General features: G+C 61.2%; 1 protein-coding gene across 2 annotated transcripts in view; it reads left to right on the plus strand.

Annotated features, from left to right (window-relative positions):
• The window catches only part of COL7A1 (collagen type VII alpha 1 chain), a 111970-nt gene that overhangs the window by 24319 nt on the left and 66039 nt on the right, over nucleotides 1-21612 (plus strand). For both annotated transcript variants that reach the window (XM_039547904.1, XM_039547905.1), the window contains 31 exons: nucleotides 1173-1289; nucleotides 1557-1706; nucleotides 2276-2404; nucleotides 3826-3972; nucleotides 4439-4561; nucleotides 5267-5413; nucleotides 5691-5816; nucleotides 6533-6676; nucleotides 6783-6908; nucleotides 7299-7445; nucleotides 7939-8067; nucleotides 8146-8292; nucleotides 8707-8826; nucleotides 9392-9538; nucleotides 10157-10293; nucleotides 10666-10792; nucleotides 11168-11311; nucleotides 12390-12562; nucleotides 13554-13583; nucleotides 14137-14163; nucleotides 14355-14399; nucleotides 15184-15276; nucleotides 16523-16594; nucleotides 16985-17020; nucleotides 17101-17154; nucleotides 17871-17939; nucleotides 18809-18922; nucleotides 20023-20049; nucleotides 20383-20436; nucleotides 20745-20807; nucleotides 21145-21204. In XM_039547904.1, the coding sequence (XP_039403838.1) occupies nucleotides 1173-1289; nucleotides 1557-1706; nucleotides 2276-2404; nucleotides 3826-3972; nucleotides 4439-4561; nucleotides 5267-5413; nucleotides 5691-5816; nucleotides 6533-6676; nucleotides 6783-6908; nucleotides 7299-7445; nucleotides 7939-8067; nucleotides 8146-8292; nucleotides 8707-8826; nucleotides 9392-9538; nucleotides 10157-10293; nucleotides 10666-10792; nucleotides 11168-11311; nucleotides 12390-12562; nucleotides 13554-13583; nucleotides 14137-14163; nucleotides 14355-14399; nucleotides 15184-15276; nucleotides 16523-16594; nucleotides 16985-17020; nucleotides 17101-17154; nucleotides 17871-17939; nucleotides 18809-18922; nucleotides 20023-20049; nucleotides 20383-20436; nucleotides 20745-20807; nucleotides 21145-21204 (3224 nt within the window). The remainder of the gene's footprint in view (nucleotides 1-1172; nucleotides 1290-1556; nucleotides 1707-2275; nucleotides 2405-3825; nucleotides 3973-4438; nucleotides 4562-5266; nucleotides 5414-5690; nucleotides 5817-6532; nucleotides 6677-6782; nucleotides 6909-7298; nucleotides 7446-7938; nucleotides 8068-8145; nucleotides 8293-8706; nucleotides 8827-9391; nucleotides 9539-10156; nucleotides 10294-10665; nucleotides 10793-11167; nucleotides 11312-12389; nucleotides 12563-13553; nucleotides 13584-14136; nucleotides 14164-14354; nucleotides 14400-15183; nucleotides 15277-16522; nucleotides 16595-16984; nucleotides 17021-17100; nucleotides 17155-17870; nucleotides 17940-18808; nucleotides 18923-20022; nucleotides 20050-20382; nucleotides 20437-20744; nucleotides 20808-21144; nucleotides 21205-21612) is intronic.

The raw sequence follows: 21612 nt of genomic DNA on the forward strand, positions 1-21612 counted from the left end.
TTTTTTTTTTGATATGGTACTGAAGGGATCCTGGCTGAGAGAGCGCTTTGTAATGTTCAGGAAGCGGGATGAGGTGGCACCTACAGTCGAGTGGGGAGGAGGCTGGGGCTACTCCTGCAGAAACAGTCCTGATAGTACCCCTGCTGGTTGCCCCCAGTAGTACCATCCCTGGTGCCCTTGGCTGGATCTCCAGGGGGTTAATGCCATTCTCCAGGCCAGGGCACAGTAGCCTTTCCTTTCTCACAGGTCCCTGGGGAGGGAGGCCCCTATTGTAAGCAGGGGGCTCAGCCCTGGGGGTGCCCCCATGGCACAGACATTTCTGAACACGTTCTAAAGCAGAGGGAGATGGGGAGTTAATTTTGCCATGTCTTTTTTCTGGATGGGAGCGTCAGTTGTTCCAGGCCTGGCCCGGGGCTGCTCTGTCTGGTGCCCCACCATGGTGTAGGCAGGAGGAAGAAGGAGCCCTCTGTAGGGGGCTCACGGGAGCCCTGCTGGGGCTCCTGGGCCTTTCCAGGTCTTTCCAGGGTACTACTGATATTGGATACAGGCCATTTTTGTTTGATTCAAGCTCATGAAAGGCCCAGAGAGGTGGAGAACCCCAGGGGCAGAGATGTTAGGAGTGGGGAGATCACAGCATGAGGGGAGGGAGGGAGAGCAGGAGGTGGCTAGCCCAGGGCAAAGGGTCACCACTCCCCACCCCGACAGGACACCAGCATGCGTGTGCCGATGTCAGCCCCGGTGCGGCCGGCGGGAGGGAGTGGGGTGGCCGACTCCCCAGCCCTGCTGTTCCTCCCTTCTCTTGGCATAGTGGCTCTCTCGCCAGTGCAGCCCCCGGCTTGCCAGCCCCACAGACTGAATCCCTACCCAGAGCAGGCCCCGCCGAGGCAGTGCCAGAGCTGGCTTCCCCGACGAGCTGCCAGGGGAGGACCCTCCATTGGGGGAGGGTATGCAGCCCAGCTGGGGGGTAATTAGCGACAGCTGTGGTGGTGGGCACTGGACTGAGGCCCACCACCTCACTTCCCAGAGCGCTACTCTGGCGGGAGCCCAGCTATCGGCTCAGCTTGGGAGATGGATTTGGAAGCCTGAGTGTTTCCCTTCGGTGGGCTCCAGGCTCTGTCGAGAGCCTTCATGCTGCTGAGCTCAACCTGGCCGTCTGTCTGTCCTTCCTCTAGAAACGGGCACAGTCCAGTCCCTGAGGACTGTCATTCTGGGCCCGACATCCATCCAAGTGGCTTGGAATGTCATCCGCGATGCCCGTGGCTACCGGCTGGAGTGGAGAAGAGCAACAGGTAGGCTGGCCAGGTCCCCCGGGCAGGGGGCGGGGAAGGCTACTGGAGAGGCTGAAATGCCGTGTCTGGGTGGGGGTAGGGTGATAGATCTCCTCAGGCTCAGCTGGGCTGCAGGTCTGTCTCTCAGACCGGCCAAGCGGTTCAGGGGGATCCAGCTGCCAGTGCAGGGGTCTCTGGGAGGACTAAGGGGAGGGGAGGTGCTGAGATTCAGGGCTGAGAAGCAGCAAGTGACTGCCTCGTCCCTCCCCACCCCATTCTGGTTCACAGGTGCTGAGCCCCCACAGACTGTGTCCTTGCCCACCAACATCAACAGCTACCAGCTCACTGGCCTGCAGCCAGCCACGGAATATCGCATCACCCTCTACACACTGTACGATGGGAGGGAGGTGGCCACACCCGTAACCATCTCCCAGACAGGTGAGTGAAAGCCCTTGGGGCCCACATGGGTGGAGTGGGCAGAGGAGAGGGATCCCAGAGCCTGGAGATGCCCAGTGCACAATGCAAGTGGCTCTGTGACATCCTCCCAGCCTTTTTTGGGGTGGGTGGCCCTCCAAGTGAGTGACATCCCCAGCACAGGGCTCCTGCTCTGCTCCCGGCTCACCCCGCTAGGCTCTGGCCTGGCAGCATGGGTGGGGTCATTGCTGAATGCTGGGCCCCCTGCCAGGCCCAGACTGCGTGGGGCTGACAGACCCGCCCCCTTCCCTGGAGCTCCTTGACTGTAGGTTTTCAAAGGAAGCAACTTGGGTGCTGGGCAAACAGTGATCAAACCTGCCCTTTCCCCTGCACTGGAGCCTCTGTCCATGCAGCAGTGGGGGTGCCAGGAACCCCATGGACTGGGTGAGGGCAGGATCTCCTGGCCCTGCCAGGCCTGTTCTGACTGTGCCATAGGTCTGTGGTGCCCCGCCCCCTCCTTCCAGTTTGCATGGTGTCCCAGGCTCTGCCTGCCCAGCTCCGAGCCATGGCCCAAGCACTATCTTGTCTTGCAGGAGTGGAGCCCCCTGTGGGCAGCATTTCTGACCTGCGGGTCGTTGATACCATGGGGAAGAGGATCCGGCTGGCCTGGACTGGGGTCCCGGGTGCCACCGAGTACAAGATTGTGCTGCGCAACTCCCAGGGTGAGTCTCCAGCGGGGAGCCAGTGCTTGGGGGCCGCAGGAGAGTTGTGGCTGCAGGCTGGAGCTCCAGACCCACCCAGAGCTGACTCTCTGGAGTGCCACCTGCCCCCTGATGCATCTGAGGCCCAGTGGGTGGAGGGCGGTGGGGGGGACTGGGACAGGCCAAAACCCTGGAGAACTCACCATGGTGTCTAGATACCCAATGGAGGCTAACTGCAGTCCTGGGAATGACCCCCGCCAACACACAGTTAGAGATCCACCCCACATCAGTGCTTCTGCGAAGCAGCCCTTCAGTCCTCCATCTCCCGAGCCTGCTGAGAGGACGGGTGGGGGCTTGTTCACTGTTTAGTTGGCTGGCACTAGCCCTGTGCTGAGTGCTTGGGAGCAGCTGGCTGAGATTCTGAGGTAGATGCTAAATATGAGACTGCAGGTTTTGATGGCATTAAGTCTGTGAGTGACTAAAGCCCACACTGCAGTGCCCCCCGGCTGCCCCGCTTTCTCCTTTGTGCTGTGATTTGGATATTCACTGCAGCGCACTCTGCACTGTCGCTTTCTGTGTGCTGCACAGCCTGGTGTTGAAGCTGTGATGGGGAAGCTGGGTAGGGGCCAGCTGGGGCCTTTGGGGAATTGCAGGAGGCAGCTTGGATTAGTGGCATAAGCCTGTTAGCTGGACACTTGCCAAAATGGGCAGCACTGAAATAGTTAAGAGTTAGCATTTACACTGTGATCATTAGGTTCCAGAGTCAACATCTCATGCCCATGTGACTAGAGCAGTTCCCACCTCTGAGATATTGTTTCAGGTTGCTGGCAGACTCAGGCAGGCATTGCTGTGTCTGTTACACTGGGGACACATTCTGAAGGTTTGCCTCGCACTTGTCAGGCCACAGCTGAATTGTGTGACACAGAGCTGATGCCACGAACAGGGAGCACGTGTTCACAAACTCATGTTCAGTAGTGGGGGGTTCCCAGTCCACCAGCTCCAGGTGCTCTAGCCACCCCAGGCCTGGAATTCCTCCAGAGCACCATTGGCTGCTGGGCACCAGCTAGTGTGGCTGCCCTCTGCTGGGTGATATGGAATAGCATGTGTGCTTCTAGGCCCCCCCGCCCCAGGCCATGCAAGTGGGCTGTGAGGGAAGTGCACTCACTCTGCCCATCAGACCAGACATGTGCATGTGGTGGGGAAGGAGTGGTACCTGCTCCCCCTCCGCTCTCCAGCCCAGTCAGCTCCCCAGCCAAGAGATCTGTGCCCAAAGGCCAAGGAGGCAGCTGGGGGTCAGCGTGGCTTGGCCTGTGGGTGGGGGTGCAGTGCTTTGTACCTGGGTCTGAGGGTAGCAGGGATGTCACATCAGCTATGTCAGAGTCCCTCTGTGACATCAGAGCTGGAGGGAGCCCTGAGCCTCCTCATTCCTCTCATCCCTGCAGATGGCAGTGACAGGACCAGGCTGATCCCAGGCACCCAGACCACGCTGGAGCTCGAGGACCTGAGAGAGGAGACCACCTATGTAGTGCGTGTGTCAGCCCTGATTGGGAGGCGTGAGGGCAGTGCTGTCCCCATCAGTGTCCGCATTGGTGAGTGGCAGCTAGCCCCGGTGGGTGGGTGGGAGCTGAGATCGGCCTGCGTCAACCCCAGGGAGGATAGGCTGAACTGAGTGTTCTCCTCTCGTGGAGCTGGTCCCAGGCACAGTCAAATGGGATTTCTTCCCAGCAACCCCGGGAGCTCTGACTGGGGCATGGGTGGGAGATGGGTTCTTGTCAGTTCACACAGAGGTCAGTCCTAGCTCCTTTCCCTCCCCCAGCAGCAGGCTCAGCTGGCATTCAGCACAGCTGGCAGTGTCTCTCTAGAACAGACACCCAGGGGTGCTCATGAGCCCTGCACGCTGCACCCAGCCCCACTCTACGAGCCACGCGTGCTATGTCCGGTATTAACCCCACTCCAGGGGCCTAGTCGCTGCACCTTTCCTCTGGGGCAATCATGCCTGCGCCCCCTTGGGCTCGCTCTGTCTGACTGGGGGGTTCCCTTGTGTTTCTATGGCAGAGCCGTCAGTGAGCAGCGTGTCCAACCTGCAAGTGGTGCCTGTGGGTGTGGGCCATGTGCGACTTCTGTGGAGTGCCATACCCAGGGCCACTGAGTACAAGCTGGTGATCACCAACAGGCAGGGTAAGAACTGGCCTGCAGAGTGTGGGCATGGGCATTGGATAGGCTGTGGTATGGGGGCCGTGCCTGTTGGTACCCACTTCTCTGCCTGGCAGAGCTCTGCCGTGCAGGGGTGTCTGCTGAGGCACCTGGAGGGATGTCAGTGGAACATGGATAAAAGGTCGGCAGAATGGGAGGCTGTGATGGGGCAGGGCAGAGGGCCTGGGTCCTGTGGGGGGAACAGGGTGGAGGGCTCGGATCTTGTGGTGGGGATGGGGGCTGGGTCCCATGGGGGGCAGTGGGATGGAGGGGCTGGGTCCTGTGGGGCGGTGCAGGGTGGGGCTCGTGCGCAGCTGTGACTGAACAGGGCGGAGGGGCAAGGGCCTGTGGGAGGCAGGGCAGGGCCTGTAGGCAGCTGTGACTGGGCAGGGCGGAGGGGCAAGGGCCTGTGGGAGGCAGGGCAGGGCCTGTAGGCAGTGGTGACTGGGCAGGGCGGTGGGGTTGGGAGTTACGGGGGGAGCAGGACATGGCTGCGGGTGGCTGTGACAGGGGCTTTTGTGCTGGGCGAGCCTGGCATGCACCAGTACATTAGGGCCTTCTCCCCTGGGAGCGTCGAAGTGTCTGAGAGCCCTTCCCCCAGACGCCCCACGCTGCAGTAGCCGTGCTGTGGGAGCCATGCTCCCTGCTGGGGCACAGAGGCCGACTCCCCTGTGCTCTCCCTTGTTGCAGATGGCTCAGAGGAGACCAGGCGCATCCCCGGCAACCGGAATTTCTTTGAGCTGCAGGATTTGAAGGAAGGAGTCACATACCTGGTGCAGGTGACAACCCTGATGGGCAGCCAGGAAAGTGACCCTGCCACTATCACTGTCCAGCTGGGTACGTCTGCGTGGGGACCTGCGCAGGGGCACGGGTAACCCTGGGGGGGCAGCAAGCTGGCTCAGCACTCGGGCTGAACGGTCCAGCTCTCCCAGCAAGCCTGCGGGGCTGGGTGTCACCACTGCAGGGCGTCCGGCTCTCCCAGGGAAGGCTGTGGGTATGCAGCCCTTGGTTAGCACCAGCGTCTGTTCCTGCCCTGTGGCTGGGCTGATTGCGGGGACCGGGCATGACAGACGAGTCTCTGGGGTCCGGGCTGACGCTGTCTCCGGCCCTGCAGATCGCCAGTCTGTGGGCAGCGTCACCAACCTGCGGGTGGCTGAGATCAGACCCAACCAGCTGAGGGTCGCATGGAGTGGGCTTCCTGGGGCGACTGGCTACAAGCTGACATGGCGGGCGAGTGATGGTAGGTGTACTGAATGCGTGTGTGCTCAGGTGGGCCATTGAGGTGAGACTATCCAGACTGGCTCCTTGCCTTGGGGGATGCCCCTGTTACCCATCTACCTCTGCTAGGAGGCACCCAACTGCAGCATGGTCTAGTGGTTACTGCAGGGGACTGGTGTCTGTGCCTGGCTTCTTGCTTAGAGCCAGTGACAGGATCCCCTTTGCTCACTGGCAGCCCAGAGCTTGCAGTGCCTTTGGCCGGGGGTACGTTGCTGCCCCAACCTATTCTACGGCCAGCTGGGCTGGCTGTGCCCTAGCTGGGAATAAGCTGCAGCCTCACAGAGCAGCTCCTGCTGCCGGAGGTTTGCAGACCAGTGCCAGCTGCAGGCAGGGTGGGGCTTCGTTTGGCCATTCCATGCTCAATGGCCTGTGCTTGGCTAACCCATCATTCATTGTTTGAGGAGACCCCGGCCCGCTGCTCCCTGGGGAGAGCACAGACTGGAATCCTGGCCCCTGCTGTTCCCAGATTGGTGGGTCACATCCAAATGGCAGCTGCTGTTGCCATTGCCTCCCTGCTGGATGGGGTGCAGCCATGACATTCTGGCCATGGTCCTCCCTGGTTGTTGCAGCATCTTGTCCTGGGGTGTCCCTCCCGCAGCAGCCTAGCCCACCTCCGCCTTCCCAGATCTGCCCTGCCTATGAAATCCAACCCCTGCAGCTTGTGCTTCTCTCCCCCAGGTCAGGAGATCTCCCGGGTCCTGCCTGCCGACAGGACCTCCTTCAGCATCGAGGAGCTGCAGGCCGGGGCCGTCTATGTTATTGGGGTCTCGGCCCTGGTTGGCAGCAGGGAAGGCAGCCCCGTCACCATCGCGGCTAGAACAGGTGAGGCCTCGCCTGACCCCAGGGTGCAGCTCCTCCCTGCCCCTTGTGACTCTGTGCGATACTGATCTCTTAGTAACCCAGGCGTCCTGTCTGCCCTCTGTCACAGCTCCGGAGCAGGTGGGGACGGTCTCCAGCCTCAAGGTCCTCTCGTCCAGGAGCAACGTTGTCCGAGTCACCTGGGTTGGAGTGCCTGGGGCGACAGCCTACAAGGTGGTGTGGAGCCGGCGAGACGGTAAAGTACCCAGCCAGGTCAACCCACTGTCTGTGGTGCCCACATCCCCAAACCTCTGCCCAACTCTGTCCTGGTTGTGCCGGGAGCTCCGGGAGTCCCGTGGTTGCCCTGACCTGCAGACCCCATCACTCCACGACTCTTGCGCTCGAAGGACAGAGGGCCTTTGCCTCCAGCCCTGGAGTCTCCTCTCTGCCATTATCTGACTGGAGATGGGAGCATCATGAGATGAATCTCTCCCTCCCGTGATGAGACGGGATCACTCGCCATCACCAGCTAGTGGAGCGCCTGGCTCTACGTCCCCCCCCACACTCCGGGCACTGGGAATGAGGCTGGCATCCCTGCCAGCTCTGCCCCTTCCGGGTGCCATGTTAACCCTCTGTTCCTTTGCAGGGGGCTCCGAGTCGAGCGAGGTGGTTTCTGGTGACACCAGCTCCTTTGACATTCTCAACCTGGAGGGTGGGGTCAGCTACACCGTGAAGGTCACAGCACTGATTGGCAACCGCGAGGGTGACCCTGTCTCCATCATCGTCACCACACGTAGGTGCTGATGCCAGGCCGTGGGAGGCCTGGATCCCTGCTGGGCCTAGACTGGGCTGTGGGTGGAGTTGGTGACTGCCATTGTCCAGGGTGCCCTCAGCCTGGGCGGTGCCCTCCCAGTGGGTGTGGGCAGGAACTGGAACTCCCATCTGCTCCTTGCTCTAAGATCTGTGGCCTGAGCTGGTGAGCAGTGCCTGTGTGGGAGCTGGAGGTGGTGATGCCTGTGCCAGGGAATTAGCAGCAAGTCTGCCCCAGTGAGTCACCCACGCAGCCCAGAGAGCTCTTCCCAGGCCTCGTGGCACAGCTCCGGCCCCACCAGGACCTCTCCGAACCCTGACAGGAAGCTGAGGAACCCAGCCCAGTGCTCCCCAGCCTGCCCATGTGGGCCAGGGCGCCCAGGTCCCAGTGGGGAGCCTCTCTGCGCACCCAGGCTGGCAGCTGCAGCAAGGCCTCTACTCCCCTGACCCCATCCCTCTGTGTTGCTGCCCCCCAGCGGCAGAGGTGGCCCCCCAGCCTGTGGGGAACCTGCGGGTGATTGACTCCTCGGACCAGCGCATTCGCCTCACCTGGAGCTTGGCGCTGGGCAGCACCGGGTACCGCCTGAGCTGGAGGCCAGCAGATGGTGAGCTCCTTCCCCTCCTCCCCCACCTCTCTCCTGGCACGCCCTGCCCTGTTTAACCCCGTCTCTCCCCTGATGCAGGGGGGCCGGAGAGGAGCCAGCTGCTCGCCCCCAACGTCAACTCCTACGACATCGAAGGCCTGGAGGCGGGAGAGCGCTATGAGATCCGGATCACCAGCCTGGTGGGCAGCCAGGAGAGTGAGACTGTGGGCATCACTGCCAACACTGGTACGGGTAACCCTCCCACAGGCCGGCTCTGTCCTTCCCAGCCCAGGGTCTGAGGACCTGGAAGGGAGCCTCTGACCATGGCTGTTTGCTGGCATGTCATTGGGGAGCGGGATGGGACAGTCTTTGCCCTCTCTGGAGTCTGAGCTAACCTAGCAGGCTTTGAAGCCGGCTCTCTTAAGGGGAGCCCAATTCTGCCCCCTAGACACCCTGTCTGGCTGAGCCGGGTCTGGAGCCAGGGGGCCACCCTGTGGTGAAATGCAGAACTGTGATTCCCCGACCCCTCCTCCCTTGCCTGGTGGGTTGGGTTTGCTCCCCGCGCCCTCACCACCTGTCGGTGGGGGGTTGGGGTGGCACCAGTCCCTTGGGCTGGAGTGGGAGGCACACTCTACACCCTATTCTTTCCTGCCCTTCCAGCACCTCTGGGCCGAGTCACCAATTTCCGGGTGATGGAGACCCGAGACAATTCTGTGACCTTGGCCTGGACTCCGGCTCCCAGAGCCACCGGCTACCTCCTCACCTGGAAGCTGCCCAGAGGTAATGAACAGCTTTCCAGCAGGGCTGCCTCTGGGGCTGCAGAACTACAGCAGCGACCCCTAGAGCCTGCATGGAGCTGTGCCCCATGGGTGCCTGAAGAAAGGGCCCTCCTGAAGAGATAGGAACCCCGCTTCCATGCTGGGCCTCAGCTAGCTCCCAGCTCTGGGACCCCCTCGCTCGCCCAGAGCCAGCTCTGCAGAAGTCCTGGCTAAGGCTGTGGCCCAGGCTCAGGTCTAGCTCACTGAAGTGAGATTGGGGCTCAGCCCCCTGTTAATGGGCAGGAGCCCAACTCCCCAAGCTGGCAGCCTGCTCCAGACAGGCCTGGGGACCTGCCGGAGGGTCGCTCTGGGGCAGGGTGGATGGAGTGGAGCTGAGCCCAGTCTGGGGTTCTGGAAAGAGGGTCTCTGTTTCCATTGCTGTGGGATCCTTGACCATCCCCAGTTCAAATACCCCTTCAAAGGGAGACAGTGCTGGGCAGAGAGGTGCGGTGGGGAGAGGAGATGGGTAGCGGGCGTCTCCCTCGGGTCCTGTCTGTGCTGAGGTCCCTTGTCTCTGTTCGGGTTAGAGGGAGGCGAGACGCAGAGTACACTGCCCGGGTCAGCAACTTCCCACCAGGTGTCAGGGCTGCGGCTGGGGCACAGATACCTCTTCACCATCCGGCCGCTGTTCGGGAGCGCCAGGGGCGCGGAGTCCACCCTCACTGACCGCACAGGTGAGGGACAGCCTGGATGGCTCCCAGGGCCAGTCTGGCTTCAGTTCAGATGTGGGAAGGGTGGGGACTGGGCTGTGGGGCCTTGCCCCATTGGGGCACTTAGAGGTTTGGGGCTCAGCCTGGTTGCTGCTGGGACAGGGGCTCTCGCTAGTCAGCTGGCAGCTCAGCACAGCAGTGAGGCCTCACCTGGAGCCTGACCTCTCTGCTACCGCTTGGGAGGGGCACCATGTGGGGAACTTTGCCTGCTGATGGCTGTGGAGCAGTGGTCTCCAACCTTTTCGTCTGGCGGGTGCCAGACGAAGGACTGTGGCAGTGGTGGAGCATCCTCTGAAATGCCGCGGAAATTCGGCGGCATTTCGGTGGATGCTCCTCCACCGGCCAGGACGCGGGCGCATTTAGATGCCCCTGCGGGCGCCGCGTTGGGGACCTCTGCTATGGAGGCTTCCCCAGCACCAGCTGCCCCTGATCCTGAACTGCGGGGCAGTGGGCAGGAGCCTGGCCTGCACACAGGGGAGTGGCCCTCCAGAGCAGGCCCACCCCCAGGAGCTAAGCTGGGCTGGGCTTTTCTTCCTGTCCCACCACCCCTCAGGCGCTCCCTCATCACCTTCTCCTGTGCAGTTTGCAGGGACGCTCGCGGTGACATCATCTTCCTAGTGCATGGCACCCGGGACAGTGCCTACAGCGCCGAGACCGTCCGTGCCCTGCTCTCCAACACCGTCTCCGCGCTGGGCCAGCTGGGCCCCGATGCCACCCAGGTACTAGGGGGCAGGGCTGGCCTGGGGGCTGGGCTCTGGTTCTCCCCACTGATGTGGGGGGTGGGGGGGAAGGAACATGCACCCTGCACACGTACCCTTGTTCCTCTACCTGTCCTGAGGGCTGCCTCGGCCATTTTGTGTCTCCCCTTCCCCTGCCCTAGGGCTGGTCCCACCCTAGGGTGACCAGATGTCCCAATTTTATAGGGACAGTCCTGATTTTTGGATCTTTTCCTAATATAGGCTCCTATTACCCCTCCACCCCCATCCTGATTTTTCACATTTGTTGTCTGGTCACCCTATCCCACCCCGTCCTGGGACCGCATCATGGCTGTGATCTCAGTAGCCTGGCTGACCTCTTGCCTTCTTCCCCAGGTGGGCGTGGTGATCTACAGCTACCGCAGTGTCCCGTGGGTCCTGCTGAATCGCTCCAGTGACCCGGGCGCTGTCCTGGAGCGGATCCGCACCATGCGCTACGAGGAGCCCAGCGGCAATGCTCTGGGTAAGGGGCACTGTGCCTGCAGCCTGGGCTCCCCCAGGGTGCCACACAGTGCCTGCTGTGGGGTGGGGGAGATGCCAGCTTTGGATGTCGTGCTTCTTAGCTGCCTTGGTGCCAGGGGATGAGGACAGAACACTGTATGGGGGAGGGGCAGGAAGGGAAGTGGCCTGTACTCTGAGAATCCTGTCAGTGGTGGGTTGGACTCTGCACCCCCAGGCCATGGGAACACCTTCCCAGTTGGCTAAGGTCCCGCTCTGGAGTTAACCTGGGGTGGGGGTGAGTGGTGATGGGGGAAGGGACGGAGGTGGCGGGGCCCTCTGGGGGTGAGATGGGGGTGACATCAAACCCGCTTTGTAGTGATACCCTTTCTCTCTTCAGGAGCTGCCATCAACTTTGCCAGGACCTACATGCTGAGCCCCAGTGCAGGGCGCCGGCCTGGTGTGCCAGGGGTGCTGGTGGTGCTGGCAGACAGCCCCTCCGGTGACGATGCCATTGGGCCGGCCCGGGAGATCAAGGCAGCAGGTGAGAGCCGGATCCCTGGAGCTGGGATGTGGCGTTTGAGCCAGGCGGAGAGGGTGGGATGGGTATCACAGACCCACATGACTGGTGCTACACCCCCAGCTTTGGAACCCCTTCAGCATGCCAGTCCCCCTCTGGGTCTTGTGCTTTCTCCAGGGTAAGCCGCTCGGCTTCACCACCTCCTTTGACTGGTCCTCAGTACCTGCAGCTTTCCTGTTTCACACTGTTCAGCAAGTCCAGCTGAGACAGACCCCGAGGGAGACTTGCCCGCACTTGGGGGGGGGATCAATGCGCCTCGCCGTGCGTTTGCAGTGACACTTCCACAGTCGGGTTAATTCGCTAACTGGAGCAGGGCATAGGAAGGCCTTAGGGTAGTCTAGAGAACTGAAGGTTAAAGCACAGACCATTCTGGTTAGTAGAGCCCAGCCAAGCTACATCTGCCTCCCTCTGTCTGATCTTCTCCATCAGACTCCAGGTGAGAGCCCAGACTCCTTCCAGTAGCTAGCTCTGATCCCCCACCTCACCCCTTTCCAGTCCTTTGTTCTCACCCTGGGGAAATGCTGTTCAGCCTCCCTCTGGGTCACTGGGTGCTAAGTGCCAATGTCTGAGCAATTGGATTTGCCATTGTCTTCTCCGATGCTCCATTAATATAGGGCATAAGTCCCAGACAGATAGGCCTGCCCCGAGAGCACAGTCCTTTTCCACCCACTAGGTAACAATTCAGCATATAGGGGAAACCGAGGCACCAATCAGACTCATAAAAGTATTACAAAATGTTCCCACTTTCACATCAGGCAATAGCTGGGGGGCTGAGGAAGGAGGAAGAGGGCAGGAGGGTAGGGAAGGAGTGGACAATGGTGGGAAGAGAGGGGTGTGGGGGGGAGAGGTGGGGAGTAGCAGGAAGGAAGGGGATTGTGAGGGCACCTTCTCCCTCTCCCCTTTACTGCTGGGTTGGTCAAAACCCCTGCTCAGGGCAGTAGTGCCGGAGCCTCTAACCCTTTTCGCTTCACTCCCCTGAGCAGTGGGTCCAGGGGGGTTAGTGCCAGGCTGCCCCCCTGAGGCTCCTGTCTGCTCTGTGCAGGGATCCAGGTGCTGGCGGTGGGCATGGACGGGGCAGATCGTGAGCAGCTGCGCCGCATTGTCACCAATGAAGACGCACACCATGTTTTCTATGCCAAGGATTCGAGGGCCGGCCTGTCAGAGCTGGAGGACAGGCTCGCCAGCACCCTCTGCAGGGTGACTGTCACGGACAGGGTAAGAGCGGGGAGTGGCCTGCCAGGGGGAAGCTGCCTTCTGTCCCGGTAGGGTTGCCAACCCTCCTGGTTTTGCTGAGAGTCTCTCAGAATCAGTCTCTATCTCCTGGAGGCTACTGAAGCCAAACTGGGAGATTTTAGGCCACTAAAAGTCCAGTGGCACAGCAGGGCTAAGGCAGGATCTCCACGTGCGTCCCCTGCCCCGAGCATTGACTCCGCAGCTCTCATTGGCTGGGAACTGTGGCCAATGGGAGCTGCAGGGGTGGTGCCTGCCGGCAGTGGCAGCATGCGGAGCCCCCTGCCCACCGCCCCCAGGAGCTGCAGGGACAGGGCAGGCAGAGAACCTGCCTTAGCCCCACTGCGCTGCCAACTGGGAGCTGCCTGAGGTAAACGCCACCCAGCTGTAGCCTGCACCCCAACCCCCTGCCCTGAGCCCTCTCCTGCACCCCAACCCCCTGCCCTGAGCCTGCACCCCTCACCCCCCCACACACACTGCAACCCCCTGTCCCAGCCCTGAGTCCACTCCCGAGCCCACAGCCCGCACCACCTCCTGCACCCCAGCCCCCTGCCCCAGCCCAGTGAAAGTGGGGGAGAGCAAGTGATGGAGGGAGGGGGGATGGAATGAGTGAGAAATGGCCTCAGAGAAGGGGCGGGGCCTTAGGGAAGGGGCGGGGCAAGGGTGTTTGGGTTTGTGTGATTAGACAGTTGGCAACCCTGCCCCCAGGGCTGCCCCCAACTGCAGGCCCGGGAGCTATCCCAGAGCCAGGTTGGAGCTGCTGTTGGGTGGGGGGTAGGGAGCTGCAGGTGACTGAAGCTGTGGGGCTGGGGGCAGCTCTCCCCTCCCCCTGCCCATGCAGTATCTCTGTGGCCCTTGTGTGTAATGTCCCCCTGCAGGTTGGGGGTGCTGCTCCCTGACCCGGGGGCTTGGCACGGGGTCGAGCTGACTTGGCTGCCCAGGGCACTCTCTCTAATGCAGAACTTTTTCCCCTCAGCTGGAGCCCTGCACAGTTCAGTGTCCCAAGGTGAGTCCCACGCCAGTCAGCACCTCTGCAGCGTCCTCCCACGAGGGAGCCGGCACAAGCCGGGGCTGCAGATAGCTGGACCCCTCCTGGAGCTGGGGGGGATGGGCTGGCATGGAGTTATTGTGGGGGATCAGTGCAGTGAGAGGGGAGGCAGCGCGGAAGAGCTGGGCTGTGTGTAAGGCCTGGCTGGGTTGGGGCAGCTTACTGGAGAGGCGGGGCCAAGAGGACTCCAGGCTCTGGTAAAGTGGGGAGTCAGGAGATATCGAGGTGCCCTTGGGAGGTGAGGGCGCTCCACTCCCAGGTGTATCTGCCACGGTGGTGGGTGAGAGCGTGAGGCCCCGTGGCCAGGAAGGTGGGCAGAGGCGGGTTGGGTGATGGCTTTTCCCTGCCAGCTCTGCACTGACTCCTGGTGCAGCCTGGCCAGCCCCATCGCTGTCTGAGCTGCCCTGGGGAATGGCTGGGCCTAGGTGCAGGAGGTGGAGATGCTCACAGGTGGCTCTGCTGCCTGTTGCTGCACTGCCCCCTAACTGGCCTCTTTGCTGTTTTGCTGCAGGGTGAGAAGGGGGAGCCCGGCCAGACTGTGAGTATTACGGGATTTGCTGGAGGGGTGCCCGGGTGCAGGGCCGGGGAGGGTCTGCTCCCCTCCCAGGGGCTGTGAAGCCGCTTTGGTTTAGTGGCTTAGCTGATGGATTTAGAAGCTCTGACTGCTGATCAGCCTGCGTCCTGGGAGCAGGAACAGCCATTCATTCCTGTCTTTGTCTCTCTGTGCAGGGGCAGAAAGGACGTGTGGGGCAGCCTGGCCCCCCTGGAGACCCGGTAACACCCCCCCCTCTGTGTGTGGGCCCCTGGGTTGCGGGGTGGGGGTTGTGGTGCTGAGCTCTCTCTGCACTCAGGGTGGGTCGAGTGCAGACCCCGTGTTAGTGTCAGGGCCTCGCCAAGGCACAGGGCATGCCTGGGACTGGGACTGGGGACTGGGGAGCTCAGCTGAGGGGTCACAGCCCCAGAGCCTCTGTGCAGTGAGGGCTCGTGTGAGGAGTAGTGCAGGGGCTTTTAGGGGGCCTTATTACAAATCCCCAGTGTCACTCAGTAAGCAGGCAGGGGGAGACCAAGGGACCCCTCCCTGGGCCTCCTGCTGTGCTGAGCTCCTTAGGGGCCCTCACTGGCCTGCCCTGGGAAAGCTTCTTGTGGCAGCTAATCGTCCTGCCTCTTCTTTGGAGAGGCGCAGAGAGCAGGAGAAGGAGGCGCTGCAGGGTGATGGGCACAGAGGAGCCTCTGTGATGTTATTAATATAATCGGGGACCATATAGATCATTGTTGCAACTGAGGTCCTGTAGTGGCACCAAATCTGGTATAAAGGAGGTCAAATAAGGTGTCTAAGACAAGATTTGGTTTGCCTTGGTGTGCATAGAAACCCCAGATGCTGTAACTGCCCTGCTTCAAGCAGTTTGTCCTAAATTAATACTGTCAGTTGGATCCCACCAGAACCAGCATCGATACAGCCTCCCAAGGCCCTGAGCCTGCCCTTACCACGGGGGGTGCATCCCCATGGAATAACCCCGTGTCATTTCTCCATGGCTGTTCTCTCTCCTCTTCTTTCTAGGGGCTCAATGGGCTTCCAGGCCCCCCAGGACCAATGGGGCCACGGGGTGCCCCAGGCGAGATCATCGAGCGGCCAGGCCAGAAGGGGGAAAGAGTGAGTGAGTGCCCTTCACACCCCGCGCCGTGGGGGAGGAGCCAGGCACTGGATGGCTGCATTGTAGGGGCAGAATATCCACTTTGTTCAACTCTGATCTCCTTCTGAGCCAGTGCCCTGGGGTCCCTCTGGGTGCATCCCCCAGGCCCATGTCCACTATGGAGCCCCTTGGTGTCCCTGTTGGTGGCATGCATGCCCCTGAAACCCATTGGCAGTGCTGGGCATGAGGGGCATGGACAGCACTGAGTACAAGGCACTAGGCCCATTGGCGGTGCTGGGTGCCAGTAGCACTGATAATGCTGGGCACAAGGCACTGAGCACCAGGCCCTTTGGCTGTGCTGAGTATCAGGGGCACAGACAGGCTAGGTCAGAGGTACCGGGACCATTGGCGGTGCTGGGTACCAGGGCACAGACAATGCTGGGTCAGAGGTACCGGGGCCATTGGCGGTGCTGGGTACCAGGGGCATAGACAGGCTGGGTCAGAGGTACCGGGACCACTGGCGGTGCTGGGTACCAGGGCACAGACAATGCTGGGTAAGAGGTACCGGGGCCATTGGCGGTGCTGGGTACCAGGGGCATAGATAGGCTGGGTTAGAGGTACCGGGGCCATTGGCGGTGCTGGGTACCAGGGGCACAGACAATGCTGGGTAAGAGGTACCAGGGCCATTGGCGGTGCTGGGTACCAGGGCACAGACAATGCTGGGTAAGAGGTACCGGGGCTATTGGCGGTGCTGGGTACCAGGGCACAGACAATGCTGGGTAAGAGGTACTAGGGCCATTGGCGGTGCTGGGTACCAGGGGCACAGACAATGCTGGGTAAGAGGTACTAGGGCCATTGGCGGTGCTGGGTACCAGGGCACAGACACGGCTGGGTAAGAGGTCCTAGGGCCATTGGCAGTGCTGGGGATGCAACTGTCTTTCACAACCCACTTTCTTCTGGGGTTTTCTGGCTCTGGGACCCAGGAGGGAGCCTATCCCCATGGAATCGCTTAGGGAGCTAAAAGCAAGCCCAAATGGGGCTCTGCAGTAAGAGCTTTGGCCAAATCCCAGCTGATGGGACCCTCTACATCGACATGCCCTATCCCAAATGCAGCCCCCGTGGCTGCCCTGGCATGGCTCAGCACTCTGGGATGGCTTTGAACGTAAATGGGTTTTCACTCTGGGGTGTGAACCTGCCTGGGAATGGTGGGGGTAGTGGCCAGAGCAGAGCCAGGACCTGCTGGTTTATTCCCTTTTCCATTCCCAGGGATTACCAGGAGCGGATGGGATCCCAGGAAGCCCTGGTCGCCCTGGCAGCTCTGGCTCCCCTGGCCAGCCAGTAAGTAATTCCTCTTAGTTCCTCCTCTTGGGCCATATTTACCATTGGTGATTTGCATCCCCCTTCCCATGATGCTTTGCAGCACCGGCTATTACTTGACTTCATCCCATGTAACGAGGGCTGCAGAAGTCCAGATTAAATGGGTCTCTAAGACCCACATTGCCCCTGTCATCTCCCATGTCGATCCCCTCCCAGGCCCTGCCTCCTGCCTGTGGTGACTGTAACTTGAGTGCCATGGACTATAGCGGTTACCCTGCGCTATTGCATCTGTGTCCACGTCCTGCTCCGTGCATGGTGTGCAGACCATGTGCAGACCTGATCTCTCGGCTTCAGTCTCCTGCTCCCTTGGCCGGAGGACGCTCCTCATCTTGTTTGATTTTTTTTTTCCAGGGTAGACAAGGCATTCCCGGCCTCCGAGGGCTCCCGGTATGTATTGCTCCCACTTCCCCGTTAGCCTTGCTGTCTGCTCTGGAGCACCCCTGCTTACTGTTGCCTTTGCCTTCCAGGGGGAGCAGGGCCCAGTGGGGCCTCCCGGGCAGCGGGGAGAGAAAGGCGAACCGGTAGGTAGAAGTGCATCCCGTCCAGTGCCACCTAACGTGGCCACCATCTTGGATTTCCCACCAAGCAGGGCAATCCAAAGGCTCAGTGAGTTCTGTCTGCAGCAACCTCTGCTGGCACCTAGCTGTGGGGTGGGGGGGGGCAGGCCCCTCCCACCTTATGTAACCCCTGATCCCTCCAAGTTCTGTGTCCCGCAGCCCTACGAGGCAGTGCTGCTGTGAGCAGGTTCTGGCATTGGCAAGAGGGAGGCCCTCCACCTTAGATCCAGTTAGATGCCTCCCTGTAAATGACACACACTTCATACTGGGGTCACAGCAGCACTCCCGAGCTGAGCGGGGTGGAACCAGCTCAACGCTTGGAGTGGAGACTCCACTGGCTCTGGAGTGCTGTGAACAACTCAGTAGGGATTGCCTTCCTTTGATCTCGGTGCCGCCTCCTGGTGCCAGGGACACTGTGCTGCTGGATAAGTCTTAAAACTGAGTTCCTGGCCACTTGTGATCATTAACGGTGCCCTGGCCCATTGTCCAAGAGTCTGGTGTTCACCCCCACATCCTGGCCAGAGTCCAACTCTGGTAACTCTGTGCACCCTTCCCCGATTCCTTCTTCACTGCCTGTCCTGAACTGTGGTGCAGCTGCCATGTCTTCTCCCAGAGAAGCTGAGGCACTTGTATATGGGGCTGGGCTGGTGCACTGAGGTTTGGCCTTCTGTTTTGTGTAGGGAGATCCAGGAGCGATTGTGAACGGAGGAGGGGGGCTGCCTGGCCGGAAAGGGGAGCCTGGGAGTCGGGTATGTAGTAGAAAGCAGGTTTGGACTGTGCAGTCATTGGGGTACAGGAACGAAAGGAGAGGTCCTGTGGCCCAGGGCCCTGGCACTCGCAGTGGGACTGTGGGGGGGTTATATCTCTCCGCCCCATGGTGTGAGCCTCTGGGATCCGTTCAGTGGCACCGAGAGCATTCCAGTGAATCTCAGATTGCACGAGGATTGGTGTCCCCACGGCACTTCTGCTCTGAATAAGAGTTGAGCACAGATCTATTCTATGGACCCTGCCCTCTCAGGCCTCCTCAACATGGGCGTAGTTTGGGAGGGTGGTGGGGCATTGCCCCCCCAAAGTGCAAGCCTCAGGCAGGCGTGGAATTTGCCCCCGCACACGCAGCCCCATTAGCCTGACTGGAGCTGCCCCCTCAGATATAGAAGTTACACTACGCCTGTGCTTGTCTGTGCTGTCCCTGCCCTGTGGCTGGAGGTTTGAGGGACTCGCAGGCTTGTCCAGTGCCAGATGAGCAGGAATCCAGTCCTCTCAGCAACCTTGCCTGGGTCTGTCACCCTCTAGGCCTCACACTGAGGTTCTTAGACTCCTTGCTGCCAGCACATGGAGTGAGGAGGCCTTCTGCCATAACCCTGTGCCACAGAGACTGAGGGCCCTGCGTCTAGGGTGAAGCTGTGCCAGGCTACAGCCGAGCCTGCAAACAGACCTGCTGGGCAGTATGGGCAGCATATGAGCACCCTGAGCACTGGCTGGACACACACTTAGGTTTGACGGCTGCGCTGCAGACCTGCATGGCTGGCTGCAGGGGCTCATCTCAAAATCCAGGGTCCTCTGTCCATGGTGCCCTTGCACAGCACAGAGCATTGATGGAGCCTCTCTGATTCTCTAGGGAAATCCTGGCCCCCCTGGGAACCCTGGGCCTAGAGGAGCAGTCGGTGATCCAGGACCTCCTGGGCCCATTGGAGCTCCAGGGCCATCAGGACCTGCCGGAGAGTTTGTCAAGGTGCGTTCCCCCTCTCGTTTGGCAGGAACTGTTCAGAGGCCCTGCCCCAGGCAGCTAGATGAAGAGTCACATTGTGCCCCCTCCCCTGTCCGTGCACGCAAACAGCCTCCTCCACAACACTGTGCACCCGCACGGCAGCCCCCGTGCAACTCCTCCATAGCTCCTTCCATGCACACATGCTCCTGCCATGCCTTGCCTCCCCAGGCATGCAGCTCCCCCCCACCCTGTGCATAGAGCAGCCTGCACCAGCACCTTCCACACAGCCAGGCCCTGCCTGTGAGAAGCTCGCCTGGCCTGACTGGACTGGGGTTTTGGGTTGCGGGGTGCACCAAGGAGCCTGGGCTGCAGAAGAAGCTCAGGCAGTGCCTGGGGCTCGGGCAGCAGCGGGGGTGGGGAAAGGTGGTGGGGCAGGCCCTCACCTCGGCGTCGGAGGCACATGGCAGGCTGAGGAAGCAGTACGGTTAAGGCAGCTGCGGACGGTGGCATGGAATCCCTGCTCCCCTGCCCCGGGTGCCCAGAGCAGCCACCCGCGTGGCTCCTTCCTCCCCTTCCTGGCTGCTGCTCTTATGCAACTGCTGGGGGGTCCTGTCCTGGAAGGGAAACAGCCCTTCTCTGTCCCCTAAATGATCTGACTCTGCCCAGCCGTCCTTTCCCCTCCCAGCTTGGCTCCAGCCCCCGCCTCCAGGCGTTCCCTCTCCTCAGGCTGCTCCATCTCGCACCCTCGCTGGCTATAGGGGTGGAAACAGATCAGCCCCCACAATGGAAATTAGTCCCCATTGCCCCCCTGATTCTGCTGCCTCCTTCTGTATGTGCATCATATCCCCCCCCCCACATGTGTGCACGCTGTGTGTTCCCGTGGATCTCTCACCTAGGCACACGTAGCCCCACCATGGCCCCTGGCCAGGTGTGCACACATGAGCTGCTTCTGGCGGGTGGGCATCATGCTGAGCTGTATCTTTGTTTCTGGTTTCCCCGCCAGGTGCCTTGGGCTGTGAGTGCACCAAACCCACTGAGCATTGCGTGCCCAGGGCTGCCCAGGGGGTGCTAGGATGCCAGGTGCAGGGAGCCCTCCCTTTAACCCTGTGTATTTCCTCTTGCAGGGGGCAAAAGGCGAGCGAGGGGAGCGGGTAAGTGACCTGGCTCTTCCCCTGAGTGCTGCGCTCTGGCCTGGGAGGGGCTGACGGGCTGTGACACTCAGCAGCGCTTGCTCCTTTACATCAGTGGGTGGGGTCCCGCAATGCTGTGACAGGACAGGAGTGGCCTCTGCTCCCTGCGTCGTGGAGCTGGCCTGTCGGAGCTGCAGCCAGTTAGCCACAGGGCTGAGCCAAGACGTGCTCCCCTGGGTGGGTGGGCTGTGTTTGGGCGCAGAGCGAGCTCGTGGGGCCGTCAGGTCATAGCCGGGTGAGAGGGGTAGGAAGAGTGTGACGTGATATCTGAGCTCCCTGTGATTGTCTCCCTAGGGGCCCCCCGGGCTGATTGATGGGGTTCCTCCCAGAGGAGAGCCAGGCATCCCGGTGAGTACCTCCCCCTGCCTTGCCAGGGCCAGGAGTGGAGATGCATGGCAGGTGGGGATGGGGTGAGGGTGACTCTGGGCGGGGGGAAGTTGGGTGGAGGGGTATGAGTTAGGGAAGGGGCAGAATAAGGCTCCATAGAAAGGGAAATCCCCCTTTGCTAGATGTGGGCAGTGTTAACCTTGCGCCGAGGCTGCCTTCCCATCAACGCGATGCCTGGGCTGAGGAGGCTGCTGCCCCCGTGTCACTCAGGGCTGGTCTCTGTGCTGCTCAGGTTGGGCTCAGCTCTTTCTTTCTCTCTTGTTCCTCAGGGCTTGCCTGGCGATCCTGGGCCCCGGGGACCTGCTGGGCCCCCAGGACAGAAAGGAGACAAGGTAAGAGGAGGGGCTGTGGTGAGAGGCAGGGGCCACAAGAGAGCCCAGGCTGTGCTAGTGCAGGATCTGCTGCCGTCCCTCACCCCCCAATCCACTGTGGGATTGTGCTCTAGTCTCCCTTCTGCACAAAGGCACTTGATGCCATGACCGGGGCAATGCACGCATGATAGGAGGCTTTGCTGTGGCTTGGAGTGGCCTCGTTTCCCTGGATCCCACCCCGCTAACCTGGAGAAGCAGGGGCTCAAAGAGCCGTCCTCGCTGGCTCCTGTCCCCTCGAGTTCCCTGGGCTATGATGTCTTTGTCTTTTCTGGGCACTTCCTTTGCTCTTTGTCCCCAGGGTGATGGGGAAGAAGGTTTTCCAGGGCCGCCGGGTCGCCCAGGGGACCCAGGAGATCGGGTGAGTCCCATAAGAGGAGGTAAGCCATGCCCTGGCGGAATGAACCCCGCTGGCATGGAGCCCCCTGCAGGCCTGTGGAGCCTCGAACAGCAGGCCCCTGAGTGGGGAACAGCAAACAGCAGTAGGGCTCTGTGGTCAGAGCTGGGAAAGGCCTATTAGACCCGAGAGTCCATGCCCCAAGCAGGGCAGGAGAGAGCCTCCGGATCAGAGGCTGCATGAGACCCACTGGGCCAGTGCTCTGCTGGCTGTCTCCCTAGAGCCAGCCCTGCCTCTCCCCGGCTGGATGGCAGCTTGGCAAGCCCTGCCCCAGGGGTGGAGGAGCTCATGTACTTGGCTGGCTGCTCTTGGGGCAGCCGGATGGCAGTCCTAAAAGCCACCTCAGCCAGGAGCCTCTCCACTCTCAGCTCT

This window comes from Mauremys reevesii, linkage group 7, assembly GCF_016161935.1.
Source record: "Mauremys reevesii isolate NIE-2019 linkage group 7, ASM1616193v1, whole genome shotgun sequence".
Lineage (NCBI taxonomy): Eukaryota > Metazoa > Chordata > Testudines > Geoemydidae > Mauremys > Mauremys reevesii.